The 9,111-nt window shown below is 44.5% G+C and overlaps 1 protein-coding gene across 1 annotated transcript; it reads right to left on the bottom strand.

The window, feature by feature from the left end:
- Positions 1–2,475: 2,475 nt before the first annotated feature.
- BTG4 (BTG anti-proliferation factor 4) lies at positions 2,476–5,900 on the bottom strand. Its single transcript, XM_054291505.1, has 4 exons — positions 5,728–5,900; positions 4,861–4,998; positions 3,734–3,929; positions 2,476–2,643 (listed from the first exon to the last, which is right to left on the bottom strand). Exons 1-4 carry the CDS (start codon positions 5,898–5,900, stop codon positions 2,476–2,478), a joined length of 675 nt encoding a protein of 224 aa, XP_054147480.1.
- Positions 5,901–9,111: the final 3,211 nt, after the last annotated feature.

The raw sequence follows: 9,111 nt of genomic DNA, 5'->3' as shown, positions 1-9,111 counted from the left end.
TGCAGTTTACTCCAAAATGCAGTTTACTCCATCCAAGATGTCACAGCAGTCCAGGGTGAACGAGCTGCGCCCACAGCTGTCAGCTCCAGCTGCAGGCAGGCCTGGAGACCCTGAGTTTAGGTTACAAATCTACATAAAATAATATAGAAATCTATATAAAATAAATATAAAAATCTATATAAAATAATAAAAGTCCATAAAAAGGCATTTATACTTTTCTTTTAGTTGCAAATGCATTATATCCTTTTCTTTTGGTTACAATGCATTCTATACTTTTCTTTGCTGAGCATCTTCATACATTAGAACCAATCTATCCCTTAACTATTATCTCTAGCCTATCATAACTACTGTAATTACCATATTCATGTTCATTCATAATCACTAATAGTTTGTGCATTACAGTTTAAGCTAGAAGTTGTTTTTCAGTTTTCTTGCAGTAGAAAACTCTTTTTTTGACCTGCCACATTTGCTGACTTGTTTGCCTGTGCTCAGTTTCTGTTTAATAAAAATATTTCTTGTTTGAGGTGGGTTTATCCCTTGCTCTAAGCCATAAAAACCCTTCTAACTCACACACCCCTTTGCCTCCTTGGTTATCCAGTGAGACTGGCTCAGCAATTCTTTTCTTCTATATCAAAACTTGCTGTCATTTCTATTCCTTCTTCACATTGTACATTTAAAAATCTTTCTGCTAAGCACACATATCTGTGAGACTCTCTTGTCAAACTTTCATCGTTCTCAGCACTGCTCCCCTGCAACCCAAAGGAAATCTCTATTTCTGCTTTAATTCCAGTGTGTCCAACGCAAAGGAAATCTCCATTTCTGCTTTAATTCCAGTGTGTGCAACCCAAAGGAAATCTCCATTTCTGCTTTAACTCCAGTGTGTGCAACCCAAAGGAAATCTCCATTTCTGCTTTAACTCCAGTGTGTGCAACCCAAAGGAAATCTCTGTTTCTGCTTTAACTCCAGTGTGTCCAACCCAAAGGAAATCTCCATTTCTGCTTTAACTCCAGTGTGTGCAACCCAAAGGAAATCTCTATTTCTGCTTTAACTCCAGTGTGTCCAACCCAAAGGAAATCTCCATTTCTGCTTTAACTCCAGTGTGTGCAACCCAAAGGAAATCTCTATTTCTGCTTTAACTCCAGTGTGTCCAACCCAAAGGAAATCTCTATTTCTGCTTTAATTCCACTGTGTCCAACCCAAAGGAAATCTCTATTTCTCCTTAAACTCCAGTGTGTCCAACCCAAAGGAAATCTCTGTTTCTGCTTTAATTCCACTGTGTCCAACCCAAAGGAAATCTCTATTTCTGCCTGAATTCCAGTGTGTGCAACCCAAAGGAAATCTCTATTTCTGCTGTAACTCCAGTGTGTTTCTCCTCTCCTTCCCAAAGCTCACTAAATCAGGAGGCAGAGCAGTGCAGGGATTGAAGTGACAAGACTTTGGCTGCAGGAAATGACATTTCTGGCCACATCCCAGTGCTGAGAAGAAATATTGCTGCAAAAGCCCCGACTCAGAGTTTCCAGGAGCAGGAGCAGAAAATAGAACCACTCAATTCCTGGTGTGAAATAAATTATTCTTTCAACTAATGCATCACTCCACGAGGTGTTCTGAGGCCCCTGCAGCTGAGAGCTGCAGCTTTCTGATTTTATGACACAGCACAAACTGCAGATATGGTTACTTGGGTTAATTATAGCTGTTTAATTATACTCAAAGTGCAAGAAATTAATATTTTCCACCATTGAAACATCTTCTGAAGTCGCCTTATTCAGGTCTGTGGTGCCACCCACCCAGGAATGCCCCGTCCAGGCCATTCCTGCTCTTCAACCTGGGGAACCCATCTGTCCTCCCAAATTCCAGAGCCAAACCCCAAAACACGAAATATTCACTATTTCCCAATATCAGCTCAGCCTCCAGTGTAGATAAACAAGTGAGGGAAGAGCAAAGTCACTCAAAACCCTTTTTTTACCCCTATAAATACAAAACTCATGGGGGCACAGCAGAATTTAAATATTTTTGTGAGTTATTTAATACCCCAGACACTTCTGCTGGTGATATTTAGGTCTTGGCTCCTGACACCTCTGCCAGGAGGAAGCAAAGTGTTTTTCAAAGCAGCTTGGGGGTGTTTTTATCCTCCTTCACCTGCTGGTGTTTCCACCAAAAAAAACTCCTGAACACCCTCCAAGGCACCACCAGCAGCTGGCTTTGATAAAAAAACATCAGCAGATTTATTGATTTATGCATTTCCTTTTTAACTCACAAGCAGAGTCTCGCATTACATCTTCAATCTTATGTTAACATCAATTAAAAACATTTAAAACCCTGGAGGAAAAAAAAAAAAAAAAATCCCCCCAAAATATTCACAAATACAGAGTCAGAGCCAGGGATCAGACAGGAAGTGCTGTTTTTATGAGGTTTTGCAGTGCCAGCCTTCACCCCCTCACAAAACCAGGGCTCCAAAGTCCCCGAGGAGCCCTGGCTCTACCTCTTGGTGTTGATCCAGTGGTACCTGTCCACCCGGGGGCCAGCGAAGGCGGCCGTGGGTCTGTAGCTCCTGTAGCCCCTGTGCTGGCCAAGGTGGGAGCCCTCGGCCAGGTGGGGCTTCCTGTGCAGGTACTGCCACCAGGGAGCCGGGCAGAAGTCACCAAACTGGGCAGCAAAAGTGGGGAAAAGCAAGGTTAAAGTGTGCTGGGGAAGGAGGGGGAGCAGCCAGGACACCCCAATCCCACCCTGCTCCTTCCTGAGGAAGCTGGGGCATCATTGCTGTCTGCTCCCAAAGCTCATCCCACCCACAGCATCAATGAGGCTGGGAAAACACTCCAAGGACAAGCCCAGCTGTGCCCAAGTGCCACAAATTGTAAACCCTTCCAGGTGACACCATCAGGGCTGGTCACCATGGAACAATTCAGTTCTTCAAGCAGTTAATACGCTGCTCATCCCACCCACAGCACCACTGAGGCTGGGAAAGCTTTCCAAGGACAAACCCAGCTGTGCCCTAAGCCATGTCCCCAAGTGCCACATCCTCTAAATCCCTCCAGTGACTCCATCAGGGATGGTCACCACTCTATGGAACAATTCCATTCTTCAAACAGCTCATACACTGCTCATCCCAAAGCTCATCCCACCCACAGCACCACTGAGGCTGGGAAAGCACTCCAAGGACAAGCCCAGCTGTGGGCTGCTAAGCCATGTCCCCAAATGCCACATCCTTTAAACACACCCTCCAGGTGACACCATCAGGGCTGGTCACCACCCCATGGAAAAAATTCCATTCTTCAAACAGTTCATACACTGCTCATCCCACCCACAGCACCACTGAGGCAGGGAAAACACTCCAAGGACAAACCCAGCTGTGCCCAAGTGCCACAACTTGTAAACCCTTCCAGGTGACTCCATCAGGGCTGGTCACCACCCCGTGGAACAATTCCATTCTTCAAATACTTAATACATGTGGAGTGGTGTAATGAGAATTAATTGGAAAGAAATAGGGCCACAGATCCTAAGCTTTGTTTCACAAAGCATGGACAAGTGTGACACTTAAAACCAACTCTTATGGGAGAGTGACCCCACCTGCCAGGGCTGGAAAATCCTTCCAAGGATGAAATCACACCCGAACCTCCCCTGGAACAGCTCGAGGCTGTTTCCTCCCATCCTGTCCCAGGGAAAAGAGCTGACCCCACCTGCCAGAGCCCCTTGGAGGGATTTGAGGCTGAGGAGCTCCCGCAGAGCCCCGGCTCACCTGGTAGATGCTGTTGGGGTTGCTGACGGTGGGGATGGCTCTGGGCTCCCTGCTGAAGCTCTCCTCGTCCGAGGAGCTGCTGGAGTGATAGTCCAGGGCTGCCCTGCCCACGGCCAGGCTGATCTGCTGGGGAAGCTCGGGGTTCTCCTCCCCACCAAAGTGTGCCACGGTGAAGGGCCGGCTCCTCTCGCCGTACCTGCAAGGGCTCACCTGAGTGAGCTGCCACCATCACATTTCCTAAAAATCCCTTGGCCAGCATTTTCCTCCTGGGAGGCTGAGAAGCCTCAGAGCAAAAACAATTATCTGATTGCTTGTCCTGTGTTTTGCTGCTTTGGACTGCATTTGGAGATTGTTTACCCACAGGTGATTGTTTTATTAGTTTTTACTGTGAGTTGTTTTCACTCATTGGCCAACCAGTGCCAGGCTGTGTCAAGACTGGAGAGAGTCATTGGTTATCGTCTTTTTAGCATTCTGTAAGTATCCTTACTGTGTTCTTTAGTATAGTTTAGTATTTAATATAATTTAATATATAACATGTATTTATATATATTTTATATACTATATATAATATATTTAATAGATATCTATATACTACATAGAACACATTATATATGTGTATGTATATTATACACACATATATATGTGTATGTATATTATACACACATATATATGTGTATATATATTATACACACATATATATTATATAGACATACATATAATGTATAACATAATTTAATAATTATATAATATATATTTAATAAATAATATATCATCTAATATAACAGTGTGCTATACTATAAATAATATAAATTTATACATTTTTATATTTATATTATTATAAATACATTAAAATGTGTTACAGTTATATATTATATATTATGTAATTTAATATATGCTATATTACATTATAGTATAGCATGCTATATGCTGTACACTATACTATATTATAGTATACTATATATAGCATATAGTATACTATATATGTTATAGTGTGCTGTAATTTAATATAGTGTACTATATTAGAGTACAATACAGTATTATAAAATAACAAATGAGCCCTCTGAGAACACGGAGTCAGGCTCATCATTCCCCACAACCCCAGCACCAAGGCGTCCCCTGGAGCTCACCTGCAGCACACCTGGAAGGGATCCACCCACAGCGTCATCTCCTCGGGCAGCCCCAGCAGCTCGAAGGCCACGTCGCTCTGCACGCACGCCTGCTCCAGCAGCGGCTCCCGAGCCCGCTGCCTGTTGATCCTGATGCACCTGGGGACAGCAGAGATGTCACTGGGATGCCACTGCAGCCCTCCAGGGTCTAATCACGCAGAGCGCGCCCAAAATCTCAATAAATTGTCCCAGCACTTTTAACTTGTTGATGCAGGCTCTCACTCAGAGCCCCAGACAGAAACTCAGCCTCACAAGTTGATTTATCCGCTCAAACAGGATTTGATTTTAGTTCTCATCAATGAGCCAAGTCCCTGCTTTGAGTGTTTAAAACAAAATCATCCCAAAAAGTCACTCTAAGACCACCTGAATTCTGCATCCTGGGAGTCAGAGGCTACTTGAGGTGGAAGTCTTAAGACAAGTGTCTCAGTTCTCTAATCCCACATCTAGAGGTAAAAACCCCATTTCCACCTCCGTTCTCTGATCCCACATTTACAGGTTAAAAAAACCCAATATTTCCATATCACTTTTCCACCTCTAATCATACACTCACAGGTAAAAAACATTTTCACCTCAGTTTTCTAATCACATGCTTACAGCTAAAAAAAAATTCCACCACAATTCACTAATCCCACATTTACAGGTAAAAAGAAAAGATTGCCACCTCAGTTTTCCACCTCTAATCACACATTTACAGGTTAAAAAAAAACCAAAGTAATTTTCACCAATTCATTAATTTTTCCTTCAAGCTTAAGGGGTATCCTGGTGGTTCCCTCTGCATTATTTATTTCACTTTGAGGCCTCTTGGATGCCAACCTGAGCCCCTCTCACCTGAAGGCCTGGCCTCGGGAGGGGTTGTCCAGGTACCAGTGATTTTTGTACTTCTCAAACAGCAGCGTGGTCAGCTTGGCTGCAAACTTCTCCATTTTGTGCTTGCTCAGCCTGTCCTCCCTCTTCACCAGCTTGGTGATGAAGAAAACCGTGGCAGCAATTTCATCTTTCATCTTAAACCGGAGCGCAGGAGGTGCTGGAGCAGGGATGGAACAGCACAGCAGAGATTTAATAACATTAAAGCACAATCAGCTTCCAAAAACTGATGCTGCAAAATCCACACAAGCCAGGAGAGAAAAGCCCGACTGCCAAACAGCATTTTAAATTTAGTTTGGGATATTAAAATCGCTCTAATGCATTACTAGAAGGTACCTGCACTAAGCAAGTGAAGAGAAAATATTAAAAAAGAGTTTAAAAGATAATAGTTCCTATTTGTCACATATATTACAAGCAGTAGACTTTACCAAAGAGAGCTTTTAATGTAAAAAAGACCAAAAATATCACCTTTTCACCGCAGAGAAAAACTGATGCAAAATCAGTTCAGAACTGGTGCAAAATCCACACAAGCCAGGATAGAAAGGGCCTGGATAAGCCTGACTGCCAAACAGAGGATTAAATTTAGTTTGGGATATTAAAACCACTCTAATCCATTACTGGAAGATACCTGCACTAAGCAAATTGAGAAAATCAAAAAAGAATTTAAGATATAGTAGTTCTAATTTGTCACATACATTACAAGCAGCAGACCTTACAATTAGAGAGCTTTTAATGTAAAAAATCACCAAAAATCACCTTTTCACAGCAGAGACAGTAAAAACTTGAGATAAACTTCACAAACAGCCTAAAGAGGCACCAAAAAATCCAGATAAAAGCCCCCAGGGCCCTGGCTCAGCCTCACAGGAGCAACCCCAACAGCCAAAGTTTCCTCCCTCTTTCCCTGGCAGGGCTGGGTCAGGTTTTTATGGAACAGGAATCATGTGGAGCTGAGGGTTGTGAGGGCCTTCAGGTGTGCAGGAGCTGCAGGTGTGTGCTGGATTAATTACCAGCCTGTTCCAAAGATCTCCCAAATCTCCTTGGCTTCATTCCTGCATCAGCTCCTTCTCTGAGCTGACAAAATTGGTGTCCAGGGAATGTCAAAGAGCAAGATTTGCCACTTTAAAATGATGGGTGATACACATAATTTTAATTTTTAAGTTCTTCTCAGTACATTTAATCCACTCTGCATTTCCTAGACAATCCCAGACTCACAGATTGGGATTCCTCTAGGGATGACTTTGTCTTTCTGGCAAAGTCAGGATGTTAAGTCTGATTTCTTTGATTTCACATCATTTTTCCTCAATATCAGATTTTAACCTATTAAAAGCCATGACCTCTTCCTCTCACCTTTGATTTCCATTTATTCTTGAGCTGCTAAAGCAGCAGCAGCCATGGTAGGAAGTGCAGAATTTCCTCATCACTCCTCACCCTGCCCCATTTCAGCCCCAGGAATTCCTGAACCAAAACTGGCACAGCCACTAAAGAGCAGCCAACAAACTCTGCTCCCGCTCATCCCCAGCTGCATCCAAGCAGGAATTCCTCTCATCCCAGCAGATTTAGCAAAACCCAGCATGGACAGCCAAGCGTTCTGGCTGAGAGGAGGCAGGAGATAAATGAGGAGATGTTTGTGCCTTTTGGAGCATGATGCTGTTTTAATTCTTATTAGGAGCAGGGAAAAAAAACCAAACCACTAAAAACCAGTGCCTGGATATCCATGGGACTGATCCAGAGCTGCTGGAACCAGGAAAATGTGTCCAAAGGCTTGAGTGGGGCTGAAATGGGCCCCCAGCCGGGCAGGAGCATTCTCAGCCAGATTAAATGAGCTGTCCCTGGGTCAGCAGGCAAGCCCAGGCTTGAGGCAGGCAGGGCCAGACCCAGGCTCAGTTTCTGTAGTAACTGCAGCCCAAACCAAGAGCAAACACAGCTCCCCCAAGCACACTCTGGCTGGAGCCACCCTCCAGGACTTTTTTTGCAGTTTTCCTGCTTTAAAGGATTAAAAATAATGGGAATAAAGAAGCCAAATGCAATCTCCCCTCTGCACGGCGTTTGATTTTTGTGGGTGATGGATGGCAGGCAGTTCCTCCAGGTAAGCAGCTGCAGTTTGTAGATATTGATATAAAAATCAAGAAGGCTGAGTGATTTCCATAGGGAAAAGCATCCTTGGTGACAATCTGAGGGAAAAGCAGCTTGCATTTGTTTGGTCACTCCCCTGGGCACATCCACAAGCACCAATTCCATGGATTAAATCAGAGGCAGAAAAACCTCATACTTGAGGTTACAAATTTACACTCCTGTACTTAAGCCATGCAGTCTCTGTAAAAACAATTATTGTGGACTGGAGTGAACCAGAAGCTGATGCTGATCGCCACCACAAAAATTGTAAGGGTTTGAGTACTCCATATTGCTAAAATTTGATTTAAGATTTAGTGATTTAAGTAATAAAATAAACCTAAATATCCCCAGTGGTGTCGACCCAGGATGTTCTAAAATTAAACAACAAAGGAAAGACTGCAAAGCTCCCTGGGTTTATTTTATGAAGTCTAGGAGATGTTGCCATAAGTGTTTAAATTTTTTGGGTTTGCTTCCTCTGTGTGTGTGCCATGATTTTCAGAGCTGGCCAGATCCAAGAGATCCAATGGCTGGGCAGACCCCAAAAACCAAGAGAGAGGCGCAGGAGGTGGCACAGCACAGGCCCCTCACCCCTCTGAGCTCTTCTGGGGATTCCTGGTGGGAATTATACCAGGCTGGAGCCACAGGGTCACCAGCTGGGGCTGCCACCAGTGCCACCAGGGCTCACCCTTCCCTGAGACCGTTTGGGTGGAAATTCCAAACTCTGGGTGTGTTCCCCATGTTGGCTTTGCCCTTGGAAACCTCTCCTGCAACAAAGCTCCCACGGCTGGGGCCACCTGAGCTGTCCCCATGTCCCTCCGGTGGGGTGGCCATGGTGACAGGAGTACACAAAGCTCCCAGGCAGGGCTGGCCTGGGGACACTTGGAGCCAGGAGCCCCAGGGGAAAGGATGGGGGCATCCTCAGGGAAAAGATGGGAATATCCTCAGGGAAAAGGTGGGAACATCCCCAGGGAAAAGATGGGAATATCCTCAGGGAAAAGGTGGGAACATCCCCAGGGAAAAGGTGGGAATATCCTCAGGGAAAAGGTGGGAATATCCTCAGGGAAATGATGGGGGCATCCCAGGAGAAAAGGTGGGAACATCCTCAGGTAAAAGATGGGACCAACCCAGGGAAAAGATGGGAACATCCCCAGGGAAAAGGTGGGAATATCCTCAGGGAAAAGATGGGGGCAACCCAGGAGAAAAGGTGGGAACATCCTCAGGTAAAAGATGGGACCA

The sequence above is a fragment of the Melozone crissalis genome, unplaced genomic scaffold (genome assembly GCF_028551555.1).
Source record: "Melozone crissalis strain CALT ecotype California unplaced genomic scaffold, PUWL_Pcris_2 ptg000092l_1, whole genome shotgun sequence".
Classification (NCBI taxonomy): domain Eukaryota; kingdom Metazoa; phylum Chordata; class Aves; order Passeriformes; family Passerellidae; genus Melozone; species Melozone crissalis.
Note: the sequence above shows the minus strand (reverse complement) of the source record. Positions and strands in the feature narration are given on the sequence as shown.

Excerpts from the sequence above, each read along its gene's own strand:
- BTG4 (XM_054291505.1), bottom strand. The coding sequence starts at position 5,900 with ATGAAAGATGAAATTGCTGCCACGGTTTTCTTCATCACCAAGCTGGTG. Across the intron at positions 3,930-4,860 it reads CCCTTCCAGGTGTGCTGCAG|GTACGGCGAGAGGAGCCGGC; the intron begins GTGAGCTCCAGG and ends GAGCCCTTGCAG. Across the intron at positions 2,644-3,733 it reads ACCCCAACAGCATCTACCAG|TTTGGTGACTTCTGCCCGGC; the intron begins GTGAGCCGGGGC and ends TTTGCTGCCCAG.